This window comes from Equus przewalskii, chromosome 28 (genome assembly GCF_037783145.1).
Source record: "Equus przewalskii isolate Varuska chromosome 28, EquPr2, whole genome shotgun sequence".
NCBI lineage: Eukaryota > Metazoa > Chordata > Mammalia > Perissodactyla > Equidae > Equus > Equus przewalskii.
The window spans coordinates 38,154,570-38,182,103 of NC_091858.1; the positions used below are offsets into that span (position 1 = coordinate 38,154,570).

Here is a 27,534-nt window from a genome sequence, read left to right on the forward strand (position 1 = left end):
GCGGGCTCTCAGCAGGAACCGAATCTGCTGGCACCTTGATCTTGGACGCCCAGCCTCCAGCACCATGAGAAACGAACGTGTGCTGTTCAAGCCCCTGGGTCTGTGGTGTTTCGTACAGCAGCCAGAACGGATTTAGACGAGGTTGCTGGAGCTCCTTCCAAGAAGCAGAGCTGTGCACGCGTCAGGAAAACCAGAGACATCTTGCCTGGTGCTCCCCGACCCTCTGCTTGCCCCTCGACTCTCGTGCACCACCTGTTTGCAGTAGCAGCTTTGGAAAGAACGCTCACTTCCAAACCTAAGTGTTCTCAGCGGGGAAAACAGACAAAGAGGATGACTTAAAATTGCTTTCCTATTTCCAGCCCTTCACTCCTGAAAATGTATGCTACGTGTCTCATTACTTTTTTACTCAGAAGTAGGACAAGCCATGAAAAAGCTGGAGACCACAGCTTCATGCATCTCACACCTTCCCCTCGGTAATTCACGTCTTCCCAGCAACAGACAAGCCCAGAGAGAACGCTGCCCTTCCCGTCCGGGGGACAGCCAGCGGCAGGGACCTGTTCTCACGGGGGAGATGAGCCCGGGGCGCAGGGGCACTGAACCGCCCTGATCTTAACGCAAATCTTTAGGAGCTTAATTCCTGACTTCCAGAACCGAATCTCCAAACCAAAAAGCAGAGATCCTTGTTGCTAGGTTATCATTTCCACTTCCACCCCCCTAAGAAATCAACATTTTACGCTGGAATAATAAGAGGCGGGTGATTTAAGGCCTTTCATTCTTCTGTTTGGGTGACTGGAAGTCTAGGTTGGGTTTGAGGATGAACCACAGCTTTGGTTACAACCCTTATTTCTGTGGATTTTATGGATGTATGAATGAATGCATGTCTTGTCTTATACTAGAAAGGATTTAAGGTGGCTTACAAAAATACATGCCCTTCAGCTGTTTTTCGGTGCACTACAACAATGCAAACTGTGAGTGAGAAAATTGGGGCAGATAAGATAACGTGGGTAGAGAACTACGGTCAGTGCAGGCCGAGGGCACACGCTGTGGGGTGAGCGGGTGGACTGATGGACAGGAGAGCAATAAACAGATACGGGACACTACAAGTCGGCCACACATGTGGCTTTATTCTTCCAGCAGCCACTGCAAATGCGCAATCAGTCACATGGTTCAGGAAGTCCAGGGAAGCAGCAGGCAGGGAGGGGACCACAGGGTCCTCAGCAATAGTCCCGTCCCGGCAGTGAGTTTCATAGGAGGCTGATGACATCCCACTGAGGCCACTGAATGACCACGGGGGACGAGGAGGCATTCAGGACGGCACAGTCCACCCACAGAGCCCCCTCTCAGTTTAGGGACAGACCTCACTTCAGGCCATTCCCCTCCCTCTGTAGATCCTGTTTCTCTCTACGGGCTTTTGAAACGCTCCAAGCAATGTGAACATGGGGGGACAAAGCCTCCCAGGTGCCTAGAGTCCCTTCTCTGCTGCTGGTTAAATGCCCAGTCAGAGGGCCGGCATCCAGCTGACTGTGGGAGGCAGATGAGGAGATGTGACCGAGACGCACCTGCCCGACTCCCCAAGGCGAGACCTGCAGACAAAGCTGAACATCTGCATCAAGAACCAGTTTTAGGTCCACCCGGCATTCAGGGAACAGAAAAGTCACAGCCCTGAGACCTGCGCCACACAAGACGGGCCCAGTAATTTGTGCTGGTGTATTAGTAAACCAGGTGTGAGCAAACGCCAGGGTTAGTCACGGAGCCTCTCAGCAGAGAAGCGTCCACAGAACCTCTTCATGTCCCCACATTAAACGGGCAGTGAGCCGCAACCTAAGTAAATAAATACAGTCGCCCGCCCCAGGGCGGAGGGGGTACGATTTGTGCTCTGCCCCAAGGCGCCTGCCTGGGCGTGCACAGGGCTGACACCCAGCTTTCCTTTAGGGTCTCACTTTCCCAAAGGGGTGACATTTTTCCACTTGGCACAAAGATGCCATCTAGGCTAGAAGTCGGCCCTTGGGGTTAATCAGCCACGTGGAATAAAACGGTTTGGTCTTAAAACTACGGATCCATAACCTTTCATTCTGGCAGTAATTAAATAGCACAACTAGTTTTCTAATAAGGTCATTTTAAGTTTATGAAATGAAGCCCGTTTTTCTATCTTCAGCTGGTGCACAGGCAGAGGGCAGGCAGGAACACACGCTCTGCCCGCTCCCAGGCGGCACCGGGTCACTGAGATGTGGGTTAAAGAAGCAGCAGCTGTGCGGCTGACGGATCCGCTTTCTTCATCAAGCCCGGCTTGGCGATGCCTTTGTTATTCTTAGTTTATGAATCATATCATATGGCATCCTGTTTGCACAACCTCGATCCTTTTTGGAAAGGAAAAAGGGTATTATAAATAATTCCAGCATCTGGGTAAAAGAAACTTACTAGAAGTATTTGGTCTTTCAAAGAAGTGACATCTTATCTTTAACCCAGTATGTTAAAAGGCCATTACCTGACATTTCGAAAAAAGTTAAGCCTCCCATGTGTGAAAATTTTCCACTGAGCATCTTTTTGGTAACAAACCCATCTCACATGCTCCCCCATCTCCCGTCCTGAAGCTCCAGGGACTGTGCTGGTGGCTCCTTCTCCCTTTTGCTCCAGCATCGGGATTCCCAGTCGGTACCATTCTGTTCTGCACTGTATTTCAGAGGAGAGTCACACTGGGATAATTAAGGACTTCTTATGGGTCCTTATGGTATCATGTACTGACTCAGAGTGAAGAGCTGTATTTCAGTCACAGTAAAATGTTTATCGGCCGTGTGACAACGGAAAGTCACAGGGACCTCTGGACCCACTTCCTCCTCAGCAAAACAGGGCAGTCTTGCCTATCTCACAAGAAAGTCGAAGGACCAGCCAAAATTAATGTGAAAGAGCCTTATAAACCGGAAACACTATAAAAATGCCACGTGCAAATGTCCCTATTAATGTCAGAACTTAAATTTAACACTAGGTTACATCACCGTCTATATATCTTTGGGAATCACATGCAAGTTAGGCATGAAACTAAGGAAACAGCTTCACCTCCACATACACACCCACTGCCAACCTCTTACTGCTACCAGTTATCACAGCCACTTCTGTGGACGGGTCTGTGGCACAGAGAGCAACCTTGTACACTGATTTTCCTTCATTTGTCCATCAGGAAATTAAAAGCTTTTTAACACCTTCAGCTCAACAGAAACTTAGGGATTTAGACGACCAGACAACATCCGTCCCACTATTTCAATGATGACGTCCCCTCTGCCTTTCTGAGGTCCACCTGCACACGGCCCCAGCGGCTGTCCAGATGTCAGTCCTGCTCACTGAACAGGTCAATAACGTGTAATCAGGTCTACACCCTGTGGGCTTCTCGAACCTTGTGTCATAGAGCATATCTACTCAACATCCACCTCTAAATGACAAAAATGTTGACTCAACCCACGTAGATTTTTTTAAACTAAACACCCTGTTACGAACATTAAATTTTAATCCAAGATTTTATTTAGCCGAAACACAAGAGGACGACCTGCTGCCATGGAGAGAGCACACCTTTGCCACAGCCCCTGAATTAAACCCACAGGGGAGACACCAGACGGAGAGGTAAGAGCCAGTGGTGACATGGACCCAGCTCCCACCCGCTCGGGAGAACAGTGACTGGGGAGAATTCCTCCCGAATCCACATCCAGTAACTTCACGGGGAGCATTTACACCCAGAAATCGGCAGACACCACACCCCAGGGCTTCCCACCCGCCTCTCCCTCCAGGCACAGGAGAGTTGGCTGTAAACTCTGACGAGCACACGTCACTAGTAGGAACCCAACATCAGAGTCCGTAACACCCATGTCTTCAGTGAACATCACATTACATATTTGCAAATACACAAAAATCAGTCCCACAAAATAGATGGAAAATATTTAAAGTCTTTCCACCCCACTTGTTACATGAGAATTATTTCACAATCATCTTGCATTCAGTGCCAAGTAGAGATGTAAGGTATCTCAAAAATCAAATACCACCGCGTGCTCAATCTAAGTGAGGTTTCGTGATGCAGCTGTTATTAGCAAAGTCTGCATAGGTAAGTGCTGCTGCTTTATGCAAAATCAGTTCACTTTGAAACTTCGACTTATTCTTAGCAGTCAAACAGGCTGTCTCCTGATAGAGAATAAATGCTGTGAGGCAGCCAGGCTTGGAGTCAGAATCCCAGCCCACTGGGCAGCCTACATGAAAGAGAATTCATTAAGCTCACCACTGCCTAAGCTTGATTTTCCCAGATGACGTGAATTCTGAAGGAACTCCACTGACGATCAAGATAAGGAAGCCAGACCGTCCAAGAACTAGACAGCTCCCAACCTCTCCACCGCTCAGATTCTCCTTGTTACGGAAATATGTTTTCATAAGCTGCATTTTCTTTCATGGAAGGCTGCCACTGATGAGTTACCTAATATTGGTTGTATATAAATTATGTACAGATCTTATGAGACATGGAAGAGCAGGAGAAAGATTAATTACTTATGCTGTGCTACATTTCACACCAAGGAATCCAAGTTCCTCCTCCCACCAACTCAACAGTGAAAAGCACTAAAGCAACTACAGGAGAGCTCTGGTGCCTAGAGGACAAAACTGCCCGTAAAAACTCAAAGAGCGGTCAACTTTAGTCCAGAAAACAGCCAGTCACGATAAAATGATGTTTGTGAAGAAGACACTGCTCAAAAGAGGGTTCTAAACCACACAGGAATGAGCGCCATTTTGGACTCGTTTAACTGATGGTGTCCTTGAGTCCCACCAGAGACCAGCCAGCCAGCCAGGATTCAGACGCCAAGGTGCCAGCCCTCCACTGAAGGAGCGGCTTGTCCAGGAACGCTGCCCTGGCTCTGAGGGCTTTCTGAGGTGGCTCCCCCAGAGCGGGGTGTGAAGGCGGGAAGGACCCACGGCCCGCATCTCAGCAGCCATCCTAATCACCGTTGGGCTGGACTCAAGCCAGAGACGGTCACCAAAGTCCCAGACATACACTCAAGTCCCCTTCTCGTCAGCTGTTCCTCGTGGGTGGATCTGCACTGCAGGTGCCTGTTGCACACGGACGGCCACAGCGGGCCTCCCAGGAAGGGGCAAACCCAAGACACAAGAGGGGGCGGAGTCACGCAAACGAGGAAAGGGAAGAATGGAAACGTGAAAGAGCTGAAGTGCCTGTGCACCGTGTCTGTGCTTGTGCAAAAGGAGCTCCCTGGCTGCGTTTCTCCTTCACAACATAAACATGCTTTATCTGCCCAACTCTCAGTTTTCCTGAGAAAAACATGAAAAATAAGGCAGCATACAGAGGTAATCCATAGACGTCACTCTAGCTCTTCCTATCATTAACCCAAATTGTCACTAGCAATCAAATAGCAAGAGAAAATGACATGTCTGTCTTTCAAAAGTAGCCACGTTTAATTCAGAGAAGGGCTACATAAAACTCAGGGGCTGATGTCGCCCCTCCTACTTCGTCGCCAGCTCTATTTGGTGTACCACTTCTACAACAGGGAAAAACACCTGGAAACAGGGGTGTCTTTTTCCAGATATTCAGCTACAACATACGTAAGTTAACGGAATATACAGCATTTCTAAAATAAGTAAAACTCAAAATGCAAACAAAATGAAAGTCAGGATTCATCCCAAAGTTGGTCTTTTTTTGAACTGTGGTAAATACACATAACATACAATTCACCATCTTAACCATTTTTCAGTGCACAGCTCAGTGGCACGAGGCACGTGCACGTTGCTGGGCAGCATCGCCACCATCCACCTGCAGAATGTTTTTCACCTTCCCACACAAACTTTCTACCCTCTCCAAAGCTGACCTTCTCAATCAAACACCTGAACAGTCTTCTAGAAAACCACCAAGGTGAGAACAGACTACGTTCAACTTTATAAGGACCTCAAAAATCACTAAAATGCAAAAGCAATAAGAACTGTCTGAGCCTGAAGAAATCTCCAAACAACCTAAATAATCAAGCAGCTTTGGACATATTAGATCAAATTATAAGGTAAAAACTAGAATTGCCAAACCTTTGAATTCGGGATGAACTTATACTTTGAAGACTTATAATTTCAGCCAGCTCTTTTTTCTTCCTTTTTGATATAATTCCTTCCCTTTTCCATACCTAATGCCACAGCCTCGGGTCTTCTAGAACTGACTTCAAAGTGAAATGCTCTATAATATAAAATTACTTTTAAGGACATTCATTGCCTGGTAAATGTCCTCAATATTCAAGTCTTAACAGAAGGGAGCTTTTCGGTTCTAGAGGTTGATAACTTGAATTCTCATGAAAAGCAAATAAAGCATATTTGGCAATATTTCCCATACTAACTTGAAACTTCTTACATAAACTGTCTAAAAATATAGAAAACTCATTTCAATATTTAAAATCCACTTAGATTCCCACAGAACAGTACTTAACTTTATCATTATTTCTGATGCTTTTCAGAATCAAAGTAATGACTCACCCGGAAGATATAAGCTAATCTAGAAAATTCATTCCTTCTGTAAATCATGTTACACTCACTGTCATTGATAGACACAGTTTAAAAAAAATCTTTGTTTCTTCACACGTGACTTGTTCATATATTTTCATCACTAACCAAGACTTTCAGAATATAGACAGAGGCCCAAAAAATAGCCAGCCATGTTCTAAGCAAACTTCCCCATAGGCAGTAAATATGCTCAAATTCGCAGCCAAGATCCATTTGAACAGGTGACAACAAACAAAACACGGGCAACTCCATGAACTTTTTTGAAACATAATAGGGTCAACGATGTAATCTCTCCATGTTCATAAGCCAAAAAAAAAAAAAAATGAAGATCCTATTTTTCCCAAAATACCTGGTGTTTTACATTGGAATGTATGATATAAACCAATAACTTATTGATCACTTAAGAATGGTACCCCAGTAATGATACTAGCTGGCTAATATGCTATTTATAATGGAAGCCGAGTAAATCCCAACCGATTAAATACTTCTAATTCTCACAGAGAGCCCATTATGATTCATTTCGTTGTAGCTAAAAACACACAGGGAATTTCTGCACACCTCTGTTTCATACCCAACAAAAGTATCCTGGGATGCTAGCAGACCTGTTTACAGGACACGACCGACTGTAGGAGGGACCAAGCTCCATCAGAACCCTTTGCTGAAAAGATGCAGCACCAGCATCCTCCGCCTTTTGCTCAGGACTTGGCATTTCAGGACTTGATGAAAATACCTTAAATTAGAAACCCTGCACGGGAGAGTACCTGAGACATAGATCCACAGGATAACACACTCCAGATTGGTTCTTTTTTGTTTGTTTCTTAATTTTAAAACAACGAAAGTTCCAAAGATTTTTTTTTGACTTTTTTTCCCCCTCCAATGTGTTTCCTTAAAAGTAATGCAAACCACCTCACTTACAACACACAGTCACATACATCTGTGAGAAATTACACAGTCACATGCTTTCCCATCCAAAGACATCCACCCTCTGGTTTCATTCACTGAGATCCTGAAGGTTTTAAGAACATAAAATCTGGCCAGTTCCTATCTTGATTGCAAACAAACTCCAAATATATTCCATGCTAGCCAACGATGGTGATTTTCCTCAATAAATAAGTATAATCAACAAGAGAAACAACTTTGAAAATAATACATTCACCTTTGCAAGACAACCAGTTTCCCTTAAAAATCCAAGATGACAACCATCCAAATCTATTTCCTTTGTCAAATAAAAACAGATCTCTCAGCTCAGGTTACAACTCACTGTAGGACTGAATAAGCCATTTTTTCGCTTGTTTCAAAACCAACAATACAATCCTGCACTAAAATAACAACCAAGAAAACAAAAACATCTAAATTATGCAATCATATTTCTCAATTTTCCCACTGATATAAAACCCATAATCTCAACTCAGAAGAAGGAAACGTATTTACCTGTATTCCTGTCTGGTAAGATACAGCAATGCTTCTGCAGAATGCCAGGCAAAACCTGTTCCAAAACAAATAAATAAAACACACTTGGTCATCATTCAGGTAGAGAAAGACATCTCATTAACTGTTGCAAGTGTTTTTCTAATAAGGTCGTTCAATGTTGCACAAGGTCATCACGCCCAGAACGATCTAACAAATTAAACAGCACAGGGAAATTCTGATGACACACATTTTTCACCAGAAAGGTGAATCAGGTAAGTGCTGATTATATATGCCGTTCTGTTTAACGTATGCCCCTAATGGGTCCTGAGACTCTCTGGAAAGCTACACTCAAGGGACTCCTACAATAAGGCAAATGGCCCGCCAGTTTCCGTGATGGCTTTTAAAATATGAGATGCAATTAGACCCTGAAAATGGAGGACTGTGGGGCTGTAGCCTGGCTCTGTCTTCTAGGATCTCAGCAGAGATGCTTTCATCAAGGATGAGTCACAAAGGGAATGTGAAAGAAAAGGCTGTGTTTGCATTCACAGCTTGGTGGTGAAGGAAATATCTTATTTGATAAGGGAAAGAAAGGTGAAAATAATTGAGAATGGCTTTCCCCAGAAAATTCAGCAAGGTAAGGCAATTGCAAAGCACAGACTGAAAGAATTTGCAACTGAAGAGATCTCTGCGGGAATCTGATGGCTATGCTTTCCAAACTCAATTAGAGTAAAGGCTGAGCTTCCTCTTAAACTCTCTGTGGAGGAAGCTGCAGCCATCCCTCGGCCTCGTGGTCCCCGCCATCCAAAGTTCTCAGCCCAGAAGCCAGCGTCACTCATTCTGGAGCAATGCGCTCAGCGGAGAGGGAGAAGACAGGACCAGCTTGCCCTTGACCAACTTACGTCCAACTGAGTAAACAGCAGGTTCTAATAAATAGGATCAACACATGAGAAAACCAACGAAGGTTTTCTCTGGAATAAGAATTCCCTTCCCTTCCACATCATCCACTATCCCTCTGTGTTGAGATAAGAAAACTCTCTCCAGAGGCCGACCCAGTGGCTCAGTGGTTAGGCTCTCACATTCTGCTTTGGTGGCCCTGGGTTTGTGGGTTCCCAGGTGCGGATCTACACACCACTCATCAGGCCAGGCTGTGGCGGCGTCCCACATAAAGTAGAGGAGGATTGGCACAGATGTGAGCTCAGTGACAATCTTCCTCACCAAAAAAAGAATATTCTCTCCCAAGTATAATCAAACCCAAACAAGACAGTATTACCAATTTGTGACTCTGAACAAATCTAAGATTGAAAATAAAGCAATAACCAAATCAGTACCTAGTAAACACTGTACAAAATGTGGAATTAAAAGTTCAAAAACATGTCTGTTAGTCTATGAAGTTGACTAGTTGGGACACAGAACAACAGTTTGGGAACAATCAGGGATCAATTAAGACTAAACTTTGTGATAAGAACAGCATCAACTCCTGACTCTCCCTTGTGTACATGGCATCAGCGTTCTCCCTGTCAGCCAGGTCTGAAACCATGGCATCCTTTCTGACACTCTCTCTCCCTCAACCACCCGTGGCCCTTGATGTTGAGTTATGCAATCACACACACACGCACACACACACGGCTAAAATCCTGGGCTCCTTGGGACTCTGCATTCCTTCTCATTCCATGGCCAACACACATGCTCACTGATCTTTTCCAGCACTTTCTGAAGGGCCTTACAGGTTAACACAAGACCTAAGAAAGTCTCCCTCAAAAGAAATAAATGACCCTGTAAGTTGGAAAAATGCTGCAAAATATCTGATCCACTTGGAGGACGAAAATACAAGTTCCCATAATAAAGTTCTCCAGTCCTGCAGTTAAATTTATCTGACCACAGAATACTTTTGTGTTCCTACCACCCATTAACCTCCAGAGGGGAAAATGCTAGCCCAGTGCATTGCAAAAGCCACGTAATTGGTCTACCTGCAGATGCCTCCCCAATGAAATAATCGAAAGTGTTGCTGCTGGGTTAATTTTTCTAAGGAATTATTGCCAACAGATAGACCACAAAAATGTTCAAGATGGAATTCTAGGTGCTTCTCTAGTGCCAATCCTTAGCTCCAAGCGTATACAGCCAACTGCATTCCACAAACACACCTTGAAGGTGTGGAGACAGAGGCTGGATCCACTGGATCACAGCATGAGACCGGCCACCACCAGCGCTGATCCACCGTAGCGTTGGCGGTATTTTTATCCAGAGGAAAACGAGCTGAGAGTGGCATAATGAAAGCTTTGCAGAGGGTCGTAACTGGCAACCAGGAGGTGTATATGAGGTGAAACAAGATGATGTGCTCACACTGGGGGTGGAAGTGAGATGCAGATGCTAAGCTGGTGTCTGGTTAGCCCTAAATAGCTCAGCACAGGCAGCTTCCCTCCCCAGTAAGCCCCTTCTCAAACGTGGCAGCCCAAGCAATCAAACCCGCTAGATCTGGGGTTCTGGACAATTCACAGAACCGCCTGGGAGAGGTCCAGGTAGTACTATGGGGTTCCTTCAGATTCGGGGATTCTCACTTGGGGTGGGGGCCTGTTCTCAGAACTACAAACACCTCTCCCCTGAGGTTCTGAGGCCTCTGTCAATCCCACACCACTGGTAAAGTGGGAGTCCCTCCTGTGGGGTCTGGGTCACACAGCTAAGCTGTGTTAGGGAAGAAATAGCTGATTTAAACTAAAAAGTAGATAAGCTTACTTGACAGATGATTCTAAGAAGAAATCCTAATTGTTCCCAGGCACAGCTTCCCTTAGTTAATTTTCACTGGGCCCTATATGCCTGACCCTGCTGATTCTTCCAGTTCCAGCTTCCAGCTTCTCTCCAACATCCTAGAAGCTGCCTCACGCTGCTACCAACCAACACAGCCACTCGCTCCATCCAAGGTCCCACCAAAGCAACACTCTTGCCCACCACCCCACAAGCCTTTTCTGAACATGCCAAGTAGCTCTTTTCATTTGAGGCCAACCAGGAAAATACAAGGATCCATGACATCATAAACACTCCATAGCAGAATTCACTTTGACTTTCCTAAGGGCAGACAATTTGTGCTCAAAAATGGCGCTCACATCTAATCTTGACAAGTTCCTCCTAGCTATGGCCACAGGTAAGACACCTGTGTTAAATCTTAGACGGAGCCGCAGCCTCTGAAAATGCTACGCACACATCACCGCCACGCACCCGGCCTCGGCTGCAGGAAACAGGGGAGTGTGCTCTAATAGGTTTATTTCTTCCTCTCTGAAGGATTTACAGAAGACAGCAAAGGAGAATGAGATTATCCTTCTTGCCCAAAAGCACTTTTAAAAGTTCAATTGCACTCAACCTGCCCATTCTATCGGAGCGTTTAACCGATAAGAATAATTGGGAGGCACCGTGTTCTGCATGCCACAAGCAGCTGGGTTAAGTAGAATGTATTCAACTGATGCCAGAGTCTTCCGTCTTCTGTCAACGCTTGCCCACATAATCATGACACGACACCAACTTCACACCCTTTATGAAATCATTCCTGGGTATGTCCTCTGTGTCAGACGTCCAGATTCTTCGAACTGACGACCTGTTCCCAAAATACCAATTTCAAGGTTTCACTCCACGTTAAATCCAAATTCCTCTCTGGTGGTGCCAACCTAAACAGGGTTTCCCTTAGCTGATATGCTGGGCCAAGAGTGCTGGGGTTGTAGTACCCTCAGATCAACTCCTGCTCACCCAACGTGGCAGTCACTAGACACAGGGGATAATAAATTTAAATAAATAAAATCCATTCGAATTTAAAATTCAGGTCCTCGGTTGCACTGGCCACATTCAAGTGAATGTGTGGCTTGTGGCCGCCATATTGGTAGCGCAGATAGCGAATACTTGCACTATTTTTCAGATGAAGAAAATAAGGTCCCAGAGGCAAATTCAGGGCTCTGGTCATCCAGACAGTGCCTGTCTCCGCACAACCCTACCCTATTCTCTCATATCCAGAGGACTGTGTCCCAACAGGCCGCACACAGATGCGTGCTCGATTCTGTGCCCTCCCCTCACCCTCACTGACATCTCCAGTAACAGCTCAGCTCCGCTGCCCGCTGGCCCCTTCCTCACCTCCAGAGTAGAGAACATGGCTGTTTACTGTACAAAGTCCACTTCGGATTGGGAAAAATTCTACCCTACGGTGAGCGACCTTCCTGTGGCTGCTGTAACCAAGCGCCACGGACTGGGTGGCATAGAACAACACAAGTGTGTTCTCTCGCAGTCCTGGAGGCCGGAAGTCCAAGATCAAGCTGTCAGCAGGGCCTGCTCCCCTTGAAAGAGCTGGCGACATCCTTCCTCGTCTCTTCCGGCTTCCGGTGGCCCCAGATGCTCCTCAGCTTCTGGCAGCGTCACGCCAGTCTCTGCTCTGTCTTCACACGGTCTTCTCTCTACACGTGTTTGGGTCCAAACTCCCCGTTCTTATAGGGACCCCAGTCACGCTGGATTGGAGCCCACCCTAGCGACCTCAGCCTAACTTGGTTAAATCTGCAAACACCCTACTTCTAAATAAGGTCATGTTCTGAGGGACTGCAGGTGAGGACCCCGACATATCTTTTTGGGGGGACACAATTCAACCCACAACATACAGTAAAACTCAGCGGTTAGGGAATTCGAGTCAGGAGATCTTGGTGTCCTTCCTAACCACGCCGTTTCCCAGCAAGTCACTAAGTGGTAGTATTGGCAGTGGTATTATTTACTCCTTCAGTTGCATTGGAGGGCTCCACCGTGATTCTGATCATTCTGTCCTGCTCTTGAGCTGTTTCTGAGCCAGTCAGTAGGTCATTTACACGTGGCTTGTTCCACAGCCAAACCTGGCTACTACCAAGTATGGTCACTAATGTCATGCAACATCCTTTTTTTTTTAAATCTTTTGCCCCAACCAACTCATCACTATTTCCAGAAATCAGGGATGAAAATGTCCTGCCATGGGGGCTGGCCCGGGGGCACAGCAGTTAAGTTTGCAGGCTCTGCTTCGACAGCCCAGGGTTCATAGGTTCGGATCCTGAGTGCGGAGCGCTGCACCACCTGTCAAGCCATGCTGTGGCAGATGTGCCACATACAAAGTGGAGGAAGATGGGCACAGATGTTAGCTCAGGGCCAGTCTTCCTCAGCAAAAAGAGGAGGATTGAAGTTGGATGCTAGCTCAGAAAAAAAAAAGTCCTGCCATGAACAAAATCAAAGAACATGCAAGATTCCACAAAGGAATCCACCAGGATTCTGGTGACCCGCATGTAACTTACTGCCTGAGCTCCTAAGACCCACAGCTCACTTATCCCCTCCTCTGGAAGGCCCCCCGCCCACCGTGGAGTGACTGCCATCCCACTGCATTTAGCTCCTTTATCAACCTCCACCTCCTTATATTTTAGCCATGTGCTTCCTTGTGTTTTCCCCTCTCCAACAAGTCTAGGATTGTGTCTGACTTAAATGCTCCTTACCTAGAACCTGGCATGCAGACTCTCCCTCAGGTTGCATCCCTCTTCTTGTGTTCGCCAGGCTAGCAACTTTTGAGGCCCTTGAAGTCTTCCCTCTCCGCAGCTGTTTGCAATATGCTCCTAGGTCCTGTGACCTCCTCCCCGAACCCTCAGGTTTGCCCTTGAGTCTGTCCCTTCCGCCTCTGCTGTATTCTATGTCTTCACTCATGAATTCAACAGGATGCCTGTTACGTGCCAGGCATGGCAGGGACTCAAAGATGACTGATATTAGGTAGACAGGGACCAGGGCTCATGGGAGGAAAAGATTCACTGCTAGAGAAAGTCAGAGGGAGACACGACAGCTCTCAGTTGGCAGTGCGGCATGTCATCAACTTGCAATGAGGACACTGCAACGTCCTCCTAGCTGATGTCCTGTCTGCCAGTCTCTCCCTCTCTAACCCTGCCTGCACCAGCTACGAGGATGATGTTCCTGACTGTTCGCCCTGCTCGTGGACCCCGCGCAGCCTCAACACTGACGGCATTGAGTTTGAATGCTCCACGGTTCATCTCACCGCAGAACATCTCCAGGATGTCCATCTCGAGGATCCAGTACAGGAAAGGCCCCTTCTCTTCCATCCAGGTTTCCCCCTCGCCAAGGTCACCCGCCCATTTGTGACTCCCGTGACAGAGACAGCAAAACTGGCAGTGGAATCCAGCAGCTCTCACCCCAACCTGAGCCGGGGGACTCTCCATAAAATGCTCACTCACTCAGAATCTCAGGATCCGTCTGTAAAGCGGGAATAACGACCACAACCTCACAGGGCAGTGGGGCTACCAAGTGCCAGGACGCCTGTGAAGTGTTCACCAGGGAGCCTGGCCCGTACAAACGCTCACACATCGGGGGCATCGTCGCCATGAGGGCGCCCAGGTGCTCTTGCTGACGATCTTCCCTCTGCTTACCAACTAATTCTAAATTCAGGTCCAAACTCTCCCCTCACAATCTCACTTGATATTTGCTTAAGCATCTCTCTCTCTGAACTGCCATCCAGGACCTCTCAAATCTATTAAGTATACGTCTCATCACAATAATTCCACCTTTGACCCCTCTGTGGTTACTCCACCTGCCCATTAATTACAGGAGTTCTTGCATTCATTCTCTTTGTAAGAAATTCAAATACTATAGATATGCAGGGGTTTCTGTATTTCCATTTAATCCTTTGGGACCCACTTGACTTTTAAAATTTTGTACATATATAATTTTAATAACAAAAACTCACGTCCTTCAACTCTTGCAAGTTGAAAATATTTCTCTTTTTCTAGAACTTGTATTATTCAGATGTTCGATCTAATTTTTTTTAACTTCTCACTTCTGTTTTCTGTCTGTCCTTTTGTTCTACTTTCTGGAAAGTTCTCTCAACTTGATATTCCAACCCGCTAATGAATTTTTTACCTTCTGCTGTCCCATTGTCACCTTCTCTGAGCATCTCCTTTCTGTGAATGTGTCTTTGGTACGTCAGCCCATTCTTGGATTATACACACACTATCGATGCTGAAGCATTCCCACCCCCGGGGGACTTCTGACGAGGGGCACAGTATCTGCGTGGTTTTCAAGAATTCCCCCAGACGGCTTACGAGCCACAAGGGATGAAAAAGAAGAGTCATTCTATCACCCATCACCCGAGAGACGGGTGACCAAAACGAGCATCTCAGTGAGAGGAAGCGGCCGGGTCTCCAAGAGAGACACTGACCGCTCGCAGCTTCACCTGCTGTCTGTCCTGTTTTTGCTTTTGCAACTTTTATAATTGAAATTATTTCCAATATAAAATTTTTAAAAACTGTTGCTCTTTTGTCCCCGTCCATCCTCTCTCTTGGCTGGTGCCTTTTCCTTCCTGCACCATCACTTCAGTTGGCTCCAAGAGACTCACTCTCTGCAGTTCCTACAACAAGGACTCGGGTGTGCTGTTCAAGGATGTGAAATAATAGCGAGCAATCCAACGTGCTCCTCAAAGCACTCGAGCGTCTGAGACACAGACGCACTCTTCAGAGTGTCAAGAACATTAATAAGCATTCAATTAATTCTTCCTGGCTAATTTAACATTGAAGAGACCGCCTCAGGTTTGTTCCTAGAAGATGCCACATCACAGGTCTCTTATGAAATGAGACTTAATGACACTTCCACGTTGGCAATGCCAGGACTTAATGACTCTCATATTTGTTGCATAACGCTTTCTCTCCTGTCCTCTCTCATGTGGTATTAAAAGTAATTAAGAGATTAGGCACCCGCTGGAGTGTACACAGCCGGATAAGGGCTGGGACTAGAACTCGCATGTGCTGACTCCCAGCCCAGCAATCTATCTGTGCATTTCACAGATCCCGCATCTCCGCTTCTCAGCGTTGCTGGCTTTGGAGGGTCGAGTCGTGTGCTCCTCCAGGCGCCTGACAGCAGCTGGCCCGGGATTAAATGAGTAAGGTTTAAACGAGTTCACACGCGTTAGACACCTGGAAGGGTGGACTGGAGATGGCTGGGCAAGGGCTGGAGACGCCACTGTTACTAATGTTTTAGGCTGTCATTACATAAAACCTTCAGTGCACAGCACACACACAGGAACTGTGGTGGAGCTAAGGGGCCAGGAGCCTGGACGCCTGCATCAGGACCTGTGCTGCGGGAAGTCATTTAAACCCTCTGGCCATCAGTATCCTCGTCGTAGGATGGAAATAACACAAGGATCAAAAAATGCTCCGTGTGTTATAATTGGTGAACCGGCGCCCTCCCGCACAGCAAAGGTGTGTGAGCTCTGCCTGCCCCAGAATCAGGTTGTGAAACACTGAAGCTGGGCAACCCCGGGGCGTCCGACCCAGGAGGCCTGGGGCCAGGAATTAGCATTTCCCCTAGAAGAATGACTCCAGGTTCATCCACGTTGTTGATCACAGCAGATGAGAGAGTCCCAGAGACCCGCTGTGCAGCACAGAGCCTACAGTCAGCAACCCTGCATCGTACACGTGGAGACTAGCCCAGGGCAGAGCTCACGTCCAGTGTCCTTACCACCATGGGAAACGAGGACACAAAGCCTTCTGGATGTGACAGAGGTGTTTGTTACCTTGATTGTGGCCATAGTTTCTTGGGTGTAGGCATATATCCAAACACATCAAATCATATATGTTAGGCGCAGTTTTTAGAATATCAATTATACCTCAATAAAGCTGCTAAAAAAAATTTCTACTGCAAGTCTTCAATAAACGTCTGCAGGCGCCTTTAAGCACAGACACAGAGAATCTGCACTTCCACCAGCTCCCGGGTGATGCAGATGCTGCTCCGCCAGGAAACACTCTGAGAACCACGGGTACACAGGCGAGGGCTCAAGTCAACACTGCAATATATCGCGAGGGCTCGAGTCAACACTGCAATATATCCAGTTAAACCGTCCTGTCAAGGCACCCAGTCAGACAAGATTTTAAGTTGGCAGAATGGCTGAGGTAAAAACTCATTCACAAAAGGAACAGAACGTGCGAGCAACTATGAGAAAGATCTCAACGTATTTTTTAAAATAAAGAGCAGACGGGGGGCTTCCTTAGAAGAGCTGGAAATCGGGGGCCTGACTTCTCCAGAGCGGGGTCTGGACGAGAACCCTGAGCCCTGGGCTGGAGCAGCTCAGGCCTGGGGGCACCAGGGTCTCAGAAGGTAGGAGGGAAACCGACCTCCCAGAGTGAGCGGTCTCCAGGCCCCCCGCCCCCCACGCAGCCAGAGCAACACAGGGTTTGGGGATGAAATCAGAAAATTACATACAAGCTTGTGCGCTCAGCAGCGCTGCCCTCCACCTCCTCCCACCTTCTTCAAGAGTGAGAACAGCTGGGCTTTCACTACTCTATCCACCACCCACCCCAGCAGGAGACTGGAATGTTCTTCTCTGAAAAATAAAATGGGCCCAGAGGAAACACCTCCTCCCAGCGCTGGCCCCCATCACAGCCCTGGCTTACCCCAGACCCCCAGGAGGCAGATCCACCGCCAACGAGCCCCAGTGGTTCACCAGAAAGACCCCCGAAAACGTCTGATGCCCACACGTAATGAAGGCTCATAGCTGAGGGCATCATACGTTTGAAGAAAGCCCCCACTCCGAGACACCAAAACAGGCAAAAAACGAGATTAGAGCGAACAGAAACATCACAGGAAACCAGAGAACATTTTAAAATAATGAGAATTAATCTTTCAGAGAGACAGAGGGGATGTTGTGTCCATGACTCGAGAATAGGAGGCCATGCTCATAAAAGGAAAATTCACAGAATAAGAAAGAGCTTTTGGAATGGAAAATGGGAAAAGCAAATTTTAAAAAATAAAGAAAAATTAGTTCAAGGAAACACCCCAGAATGTAGAAAAAATAGAACGAGTTAAGCAAAAAAAGGAGGGAATATGAAATTATTTGGCCATCCCTGGAGCAAATAGACTATCTGACCAACAGGGGGTCCAGAGAAAAGATCCAAGAGACACACGGGACAGTGCCGAGCAGAGCAACCTCACCACGTGTCTGAACGACGTGACTCAGGTTCAACAAGCCCAGTGAGCACGGAGCACCGTCGATGCAAATGGCCACCGGAAAACACGGAATAGTGAAAATTCAGCATTGAAGATGGGTTCCAAATGCAACCAAAACAGAAAATACTAGAAGATAGCAAATAAAAGAACCGTGCTTTGGAAATTCTGATGGAAAATAACTCCCATCTTAAGCCATCAATGAAAGAAGACGCTATCAGATGAGCAAGGAGTAAAACTGGTGACTTTCTAAAAGCACCCACAGAACAGTGAACAGGAAGCTGCTGGAGAACAACCTCCACCACCAAGAAGAAAGCAGAGGGATTCTCAAAGCAAGCACCTCCTGGGGGAAGGCTCAGGGAGCTCTCGGGAGGGTGGTCCCAACATGGCGCCTGGGCCACAGGCCAACGGGAGAAGGATGGAGAACACCAGGAGGACCATCCCAGGGCGAAAAGCAGACTGATGTTGAACATACGGACGCGAGAGAGAGGAATGTGATGACGACGTTAAAGAATAAGCAGAGTTCATCTTTTTTTAAAAAAAGGCAATTAACAATGAACGAAAAATACTACAAAAAAGCGGCATAATCCTGTGATTTAATGTGATATAAGCACTAACTTAATTTATCCAGAAAGCAGGATGATTTTTGATTATTGTCACTTAAATATAAGCATTTGACTTACCTCCTTATTTCATAGCCCCTGGTAAGCATCGTATCACAAAGTGACTCTGGATCCGGCCAGAATTTGCTCAGATTTTGTTCCAGCTCTTAATCCAGAGTTTGATTCTATTTTGGGTTTTGTGGATATGCGTTTTGAATAAGGAGGCAAAGACTATGAGTTCAGTGTAGATAAATTGTAATGAGAAAGCTGTAAAAATGTCTAGAAGTGCTTTAATTCCAAATGGGCATCTTGGACATTTTAAACTTTCTTAAGGACATATTAGTATTCATCCAAAGATCAGGACGTAACCGTGTTGAGCACATGGGGAGGGGAATGCAGGTGTTTGAAGGGGAGCTCGCCCCATCCACCACCCACCCAGCGGGAAGTTAGGAGACGGGGATGGTAAAAGAACGAAAAACGAGGGCCTCAGGGGAGCGGGATGGGGGGGGAGGGTGAAGCAGCTGACTCTGCTCTTCATCACACGCCTCTTGAGACTACCTCACTTTTATAGCATGTACCTGTGTAAATTAAGTGAAATTAAAATTAACTCACACAAAATAATATATGGCAAAGCTGCACAATGATTTTTACAACTATGAAGAAGCAAATCTTTCTTGGAAGACGATGTGGGCAGCCTGGAGGAGCAACACTGGCTCCCGGGTCACGGTTACTACGCGAGCTTGCCAGAGGACCCAGGCTGCAGGAGGGGGACAAACGGCAGCAAATGTGGAAATGAGGCACCGGGGCGGACTTCTAAAACCAGAGACACCATCAACAGCGGTGTCCACACAAAGCGCACAGGCCAGAGGAGGAGCTGGAGGTTCTCCCCGCACGGGGGCAGGGTCTGCACCTGCCCTGGCACCACGGCCACCATGTCTGCCTCGCCCTCCCTCTTCCTGTGGGGGTTCCAGAACCTTCCGTCAGAGCTTCTGCATCTTGCCTGAGGCAAACCAGAGGCGGGCACCTCACAACATCCCTCTGAGTCCTTCCTTTCTGGCCGCGAGATTCTGAAGACCCGCTGGGAGGTCCTCCTCCTGAGTTGGCTCAAAACAAACCTCTGTGATCTGCAGAGGCAGCTCCAGGCTCCTGGTGTGGTGAGAGGGTCACCTCGACTTAGAAAACTAACCCCTTCGGAACAGCCTGACTGTCCAGTCTCAGGGAGGAGTCAAACACCTCGTCTCTGAGAGCCAAAAACTGGACACTCGTCTTCTGCACAGGAAGTTCCAAAACGCCCACGCCTCGTCCCAAACAATGATCCCCGTTTCACATGGAGAGTGACCGAGAAAAGTTGCTGATATTTCTATTCTCATAAAAGAGACCACTTAAGTTAATTCTACAGAACGTTTGTCCGAGCTTAAAAACAGCAGAAATCGGTACGTAATGAGTTTAGAGCAGCCGTTTCACAACACTGGCGCTCGCACTTGTTTTTTCTAAATTTCAGGAACTACTGATTGACGAAGTTAAGAACTAATGAAGAGCTTATATTCTGATAAACAGATTGGAAAAGTCATAAAAATTTAAATTATAAGAATCATCACTTCTAACTTTTTTAACAGGCCGATCACTTAGGCTGTTGGTCATTTAGCGTCCCCATTAACGGGCCACCACTTAATGCGCCTGGTCCTTAGCCTGGTCCTTAATGCGGGGTCCTTAGGTGCCCCAGAGAATTCAGCCCACGTAATAAGCAAAGGGAAGTGGGGCCACCGACGTTTCAAAAACGTTTTGGGGCTTCAAACGGCTCCATTATTCTTGTGAAAATAATGGTAATTATCTTCTCTGAAGAGTCAACGTTTAATGTTATAAAGTAACTCATTCGCTTTCCGGTCTAGCTACTGCCCCTCTCCAGAAGGTTCTGAGCGACACGCGGGTTCTCCGTGCCAGAACCCCTCGCAAACCACTCTCCTCAGCTTCACCATCACACTCCTTTGAAGGAGGCCCAAGATCAACTCTCCGTCGGCACCCTGCCCACCCCCACCCTGAGCCGTCATCCCTCCCTTCTCGGCTCCTCCTCGGTCTCCTCCTCAGGCTCCTCCTCAGGCTCCCCCCGCCTCTTGGTTCTGGGTGCCGAGGACACAGCCCCCGGTTCCTCGGTCTGCATTCATCTTCCGGGTCACCACACCTGGGCCCTGGTGGTGAAACACCTGTGTGCTGAAGACTCGAATTCTCTGAGTGAGCCCCAAGCTTTCTCTTTCTCTTTCCCGGGTTCCAGGACCATATACCCACTGGCCTGCTCATCACCACGTGGATGTCCAAGGGGTAGCTTGAAATTAACATGCCCACCCAAACAATAACCTCCCCGCCCCAAGAGCCCCCAGGCACCACCATTCTACTCCCCTGGAGCCAAGTCCTCAGCACAGTCCTGCTTTCCTCTTCCAAACCCACGTTCAGTCCGTCACCTGCTCAGCAAACCCTCAAAACAGAGTCAGAATCCGACCACGTCTCATCGGCCCACCACTGCCCACCCCAGTCAGCACCTCTCACCTCACCTCAATTAGTTCAACATCCTCCTGACTGTCTCTCCGCTTTCATTCTCACCTGCTTCCGATCTATTCTTCATACTGCAACCAAAACGGTGCTTTTAAATCACAAGTCACAGTAAGCCATTCTTCTGCCCAAAATGCTCTGATGACCCCTCAGAGCACTTAGTCCTCAAAGGCCCAAAAGGATGTGGCTGAGCAACTCATCTCCGCCATACTCAAAAGCTCCAGCTGTTCCAGCCCTGTGCAGCTCCCGCACCCGCCAGGCACACCCCAGGGCCTTGGCACGTGCTTCTTTGCGCTCTGCTGGAAAGCTCTGTCCAGGACACCGTCACAGACAGCTCGCTTCAGACCCTCACCCCAGGCGGCCTCGTCAGGGAGACATCCTTCGATCAATGACAACCGCACCGCTCCCCATCCCTTCTTCTGCTTTGCATAGTCCCTCACGGTATTTACACGGCCCGGCGGTACACCTCGCTGGTCTGCCTTCCATCTGCCCAGCTGGGACAGAAGCCCTGTGGAGCCAGCCTCTCTCTGTCGGGTTCACTGTCGTATCCCTGTCCCCAGGGCCACCATCACAGGCCCTGAATAAATGTCTGTTGAAGTAATTGGAGTAAAACATACGTGAGGGGTTCTCAAACACTTCCGTGGATCCACAGCCCTTTTAACAAACACAGTCCATGGAAGGATCCATCAGACAAAGCGGACAGGAGGGACCGGCTGTGTCCCGGGTGGGGTCCAACGTGGGGAGGCCAGTCCCTCTGCCCCCGCAGTCCTGGGGGAGCCAGCTGTGCCTTCCATGATCAGGTGAAGGCTGGAGGCCTGATCTGCACGGTCAGGGCACCACGGCTGTGGACACACCATGGATAAAGGACCTACGGTTATCTCGGCCCCCTGCCGGCCTCAGACTGGGATGGTCACGCCGAGCGCACGACTTTCATCATCTGATTCCATCTCTGCAGCAGCTTTGTGAGGCACGCAGTCACCTCCCCACTTTAAAGGCGAAGAGACGGAGGCACCGAGAAGTTAACTGACTTGCTCCAGGCTGCACAGCACGAGCAAAGCCAGCACGGACTTCAGCAGCCACGCTCTTCTCTGCGGGAACTAAGCCGGTCTGGCTGACGGCTTCTCGTCAAATGCCACCGACAATGCGGCTGGGAATGCTCTATGAAACATGGACACCAGCCTCACTCCCAGCTCCTTGGCAACGGCCCACAGAAGTGTGCTGACCCCGCTGACGTTTCCCTGATGCCGACATCCCGGGTGACAGGGGAGCGGTGGGTGGGCTACGGCCTGGCACCGCCCAGCAACAGCAGCCTCGTGCCCCCGGGGGAGAGGCAGGAGGGATGGGCCACGTCCCGTGTGGGCACAGCACCTGCCCAGAGCCGGGCTCTGCAAACGCTTCCCAGAAGAACCATGGTCAGTAGGGGCACAGACAGACACACAGACTCGAGGGCAGCTGGACTCTGTGGGGAATTACAGCGTCCACTGCAAGGGCCGGACTTCCTGCCCACGGCCCCGGGCCAACGCCTGTGGAACGTCCTTGCCCAAGACCCGGACCAGAACCTCCTCCTTCACGACACATTCCTCCCACTTTTCTGCTCTAACAAGGATGCACATTGTTCCACCTACTTAATTAAATTTACGCGCAGTGCAAGGAAACGGAGCACAGACCACGGGAACTGACATAAACCACGGCTCACGCTCATGCCATCCAATGCCTGGGCTCCATTAAAACAACACCTTCCTTCTTCCGCGTTGTCCACGAGCTTGTCTTCCTTTCCACCGAATGGAGGAAACGTCGTGTTAGTCGGGATTCTCCAGAGAAACAGAACCAGCTGGACGAGAGGATCTACACAGCATGTGTGTGTATATGTACATGCATGTGCACATATATGTACGTACACACGCACGGAGCGAGGAGCCTCAGTCTCTGTAACCGCGGGAGCCAGAGCCTCTTGGCTATTGTGAATCACGCTGCTGTGAACACGGGGCACAAGCACCTGCCTGAGCCCCTGCTGTCAATTCTCTGGGGTTTACACCCAGAGGTGGAATTGCCGGATCATGTGGTGGTTCTATTTTTAATTTGTTGGGAGCCCCCGTTCTGTTTTCCACAGCGGCTGAACCATTTCACATTCCCAGCAACAGTGCCCAGGGCTCGCTTCCCCACATCCTCGCCAGCACTTGCTGTTTTCTGTTTTTTGACACCAGGCGTCCTCATGGGTGAGAGGCAGCCTTTGCCAGGACTGTCACTCAAACGCACGTTTACGTCCGACCACACGAAAGCACAGTGCTCCCCCCACCCAAGTCCAGCGGCACAGTCAGCCGAGAGCTTGAGGACGCCCCCTCCCCACTCTCTACCTCTGGTCCCGTCGTGGAAACTTCCAGATGCTTCCACAGTCCTTCCCCGACTCCTGGGCTGACTGCAATACTCTGATACTTTTCACTGCAGAATATATTTTAGAATTCCCTCTGCAATGCAACTCTTCCATTTCAAGCCCCTTATTTATCATTTCTATTAGCTATTCCCAGCCTTTTGCCACCTACTATGTGCTCCCCAGATCAGCCACCTTCTGAAGGCCCCAGACCCCAAGGCCGGCCTCCACATCTGCCTGGAGACAGAGGGGTGCCTTGTGCCCCCACGGATAAGGGCTCCACTCCCCGCGGCCCCGGCAGCTGCTTCATCTGGGGTGAGAGAGAAGGACCGTGTTCTCAAGCCCCCACCTCCCCAGCATCAGCTGCTGCCCGTCCACCCAGACACTGAGCCCAGACAGGAGGGGCCGTCCTGGAGGCCTCTCTGACCCGCACGCTCCTCACTGTTGCTGCCCATTTACATTCTCTACCCGCCTGACCTTTGGACGTTCTCTGTTTCTCAATCCCCACCCGCCAGCAACCTTTCTTCCTCTTTTCTGTCCACTGAGCACCAGCATTTTTCCAAATTAAGCTTAAATAAAACACCCTCCTTGACGTGTTCAAGCCAGATGGGTCACCTTTAACTTTCAAAAGCTGCCGCCTACTGCAGTGCCCCAAACTGTGTCCCCTAACTGGAGCGCAGCCGCCTTGGGGACGCGAACGTGTCCTCTCACACCTCCGTTCCTCGAGGCAAGCGTCATCACACTGGAAGAGAAGTCCCCTCTTTCTGTCACGAATGTTTGAAGAGCGCCTGCAGGTGGAGGGAGCAACGCCAAACCCTGAGCGCCGGTCCCACAGGAGCACGGGAGAGGGGACACAGACCTGCAGACCCCGGACACTACGGACACCCCCAGGAGTAGGAGGACGGAGGGGAGGGAGCAGATGGCCCAGGGCGGTGTGCCGGCCGGGTGGGTCAGGAAACGCCCAGAGGTCACCCCGGGTGCACAGCCACAGTGCCAGGAAGAACAGTGAGAGCACCACGCCCTCGAGTGAAGGCGCAGAAGGAAGGGACAGGAGACTCGGGGTGGAGACAGGCTCTGCGTGGGCACCGGGTGGAGCGTCCACAAACAGCAGACGGCCAGGCCCTTGGAGACACGGGGAGGGCGGGTTACGAGGGCCCACAGGCTGTGCTGGAGTCTCGCTCCGTCCCGCAGCAATGGAGAAGCTCTGAAGAAATCCGCAAGGAAATGCCGGCGTCAGATTTGCACCTGAGCGCTGTACCTCCGAGAGGAGAGCAGAGGACAGAGCAGAGGGAAGACAAACCTTACCAGTTGTAAGACTGGCGGCATGTCAGTCAAATGATGAAAGACCAACTTACTGCAGTGATGGAGGAGAGGAGATGCATTCAAGGGGCCAGAGAAGAAAAACGATCACAAACGGGCTGAGTAGACACACAGGACAGGAGAGAACCAAAGACAACTCACATTTCTAATTTTCCTCTAGGCTGAAACTGTTTCCCAAATTATATCCCCGGGGGGAAAGAGTGTCATGATCAAAGCAGCTGAGGAAACAGAGTCTTACATCCTCCTCTCGGTGACGGACAGCCACAATCAGCATATTAAGGACTCCACAAAGTCCTGCAGGAAAAATGCTGCTCCAGTACGGGGCGAGCGTGCGGTGTGTGTTTTGCTCTTGGTTAAACTTAGCTTTTCTTAAATGCCCAAGGATCGGTATTCTAAACTTCTGTGCAGCCAAGAGATGGAGTCCAGGTGGTCTTCACAACCGTCCCCTGGGGGCTCCGCCCGCTTACTCAGAGGGCAACGAATCTTTATCCTCCAAACGGTGCCCAGGAGACTCAGCCACAGCGACTCTGGGAAAGCGAAACGCGACAGCCCCGAGCGGCTGCAAGGGGAGAGCAGCGACCCCGGGAGGGACGTGGCAGGCAGAGGTCGCCAGACGGGAGAAACAGTTTCCGCTCAGGCCACAGACAGACAGCCGTTCTTCTCCAAGAGAGCAGAGTCTAACGCAGCCTGTCAACACCGCACGCAGGGCTCACAAAATCAGCCGGCAACCCAGCCACGACACACAGCACGGAGACCACGCGGCTCGTTCGCAGGGTGCCGTCGGCCTCCGTTCCCGCGAGATCCACAGCCGCGGCTTCAACCAACCACGGATCACGCACGTCCTGCGTCACCATCTGCGGTCGGTTGAATCCGCGGAGGCGGGACTCGCGGATACAGAGCCTGCAGCTGTGCGGCCAACTGAGGGGCCTGAGCGTCCGTGGTTTGGGCATCGATGCCCCGTGGGTACCAGCGATGACTGTCTAAAGGAGGGAGCAGACCTTAGCAGTGTCATCTGTAAAACTCAACACACAGCATTAATTCCGAATACTTATTCACATAGACACTGACGTGGAGACAGACGGAGAGCCACGCAGAAGGAACAAGCGCTGGGGCCACAGAGAAAAGAACCAGGAAACTCGGCGCGCCACGGAGAGGGTGAAGCACGACCAGGACCACCCTCGCTTGCAGGGACGCCCACGTGCTCTGGCAAGGAGCGAAGTGAACGAAGCCAGGGTCTCCTTCAGCGTCTCATTCACACACAGGGACACTGAGGTTGACTGCACAGTAAAAATACACGGGTATACATGTACGTGTGCAGGTGCGAGCACGTGTGCGTGTACATATAAATACACAATCGTGTACGTACGTAGGCAGGTATTTCTCATTCAAAGTACCTTTGACTGTTTATCCACTTCTCCATGAAGGCACCATTTCAAGTGTTACAGAGACACGTCTGCACCGGGGGCTGTTCCCCGACTCCTGACACCAAGATCTCAGTGCCCACAACGTGCACACGCCACCAGCGCCCATCTCCCTGTAAACGCGACTGGTTCGTGCTCTGAGCCTGCGCACGGCGGAACCCAAACATTTCCGAATGAACAAAGTCGGCCGGCGGAGGGCCGGGGACTAATATCTTTTCAGTTACATTTCAGTTTATTCCCCAGGAATGAAAGTCGCAGAGTGTCCGTTACCAATAAACAGGGAGATAAGGACAAACGATGTGCTCTTTTAAATTTATTTCTCCTCGGGTATTAAGCTGTTTCAACTGCAATTTTGTTTCCAAAATATAACAATCTGAGAAATATGAACCGAAGAGGAACCAGAATCTCTGCTAAAATATCCTACAACCAGCCAAATTACAGGGGACACACGTCTTCCACACAACTGAGGGGTCAATGAGGTCCACACCTGCAGATCCAGCGCCACCCGGAGAGAGCTTCACAGCTCAAAGACAGACTGTCACTCTTCTGAAAAGTAAACATCCCTATCCTAGCTTTTACAACTTTGCTGAATTGTTTTAAAAAGAAATATTCTACTTTAAAATATGTAAGATTCCATTTATTACGGTAAGTCACATTGCATGTAATTTTTGCAGGTTCTTGTGAATCTCACTGTAGCTCTGCAAAACGGAGGCCGATCTCACTCATTTATTCCACCGCGTGCGGAGCACCTGCCGAGCGAGGGCAGGTCGGGGATAAAAGCTGCGTCCCATCAGAGGGGAGGTGGTGCTCCCAGCTACAGAGTAACTCGCAGCAGCTCAGCCACGGGTGAGGAGGGAGGAATCGCTCAGAGGCAGTCGCAGCTGCGCTGGGCCGAGCGAGCAGGCGCCAGCCCGGCAGAGAGGGAGGGGACGCTGTTCTCGGCAGAGCCCCCGTGGGTGGGGTCTCAGCAGCGCCGCCTGGACTGTGGGGTGCACACAGATGGGACAGTCACCAAGGACAGTCCCAGGGGTGAGTCTGGACACTGTCCTGGGAACCACTGACGGGGTCTCACACAAAACACGGCTGGGGTCTCAGACACGCATCCGAGAGGAGAGTCTGGCAGCAGAGCGCACGAGGGGCTGGTGGGAAGGATGCTGGGAGCAAGCAGATCGGTGAGGAGGACGTGGTAATAATCGGCTCAAAAGGAGTAAAATGAGGGAGCAAGCCTGACGGGACGAGGTCAGAGGGAGTGGAAGGACGAGGCGCTGAGAACACAGGTGGACAGCAGATCCACCGACGAAGGACATGCCCACCCCCCAAACAGAGCAAAGGAGGAAAGAAGAAGAGCAGTCACACAACTCAGAGGAGCCAGGGG

General features: G+C 49.3%; 1 protein-coding gene and 1 long non-coding RNA gene across 15 annotated transcripts in view; one reads left to right on the forward strand and one right to left on the reverse strand.

Annotated features, from left to right (window-relative positions):
• Window positions 1-27,534, reverse strand: part of DLGAP2 (DLG associated protein 2) — an 817,721-nt gene that overhangs the window by 627,154 nt on the left and 163,033 nt on the right. For 10 of the 12 annotated variants that reach the window (XM_070599096.1, XM_070599101.1, XM_070599105.1 and 7 more), the window contains exon 3: window positions 7,951-8,005. In XM_070599096.1, coding sequence (XP_070455197.1) covers window positions 7,951-8,005 — 55 coding nt within the window. Of the gene's footprint in view, window positions 1-7,950; window positions 8,006-24,879; window positions 25,508-27,534 lie in introns of those variants that run through there. The other 2 variants (XM_070599109.1, XM_070599108.1) reach the window with 2 other exon arrangements.
• Window positions 25,585-27,534, forward strand: part of LOC139080151 (uncharacterized) — a 76,918-nt gene continuing 74,968 nt past the window's right edge. For 2 of the 3 annotated variants that reach the window (XR_011534417.1, XR_011534418.1), the window contains exon 1: window positions 25,588-26,804. This is a non-coding gene — a long non-coding RNA (uncharacterized lncRNA). Of the gene's footprint in view, window positions 26,805-27,534 lie in introns of all 3 variants that reach the window. The other variant, XR_011534416.1, reaches the window with a different exon arrangement.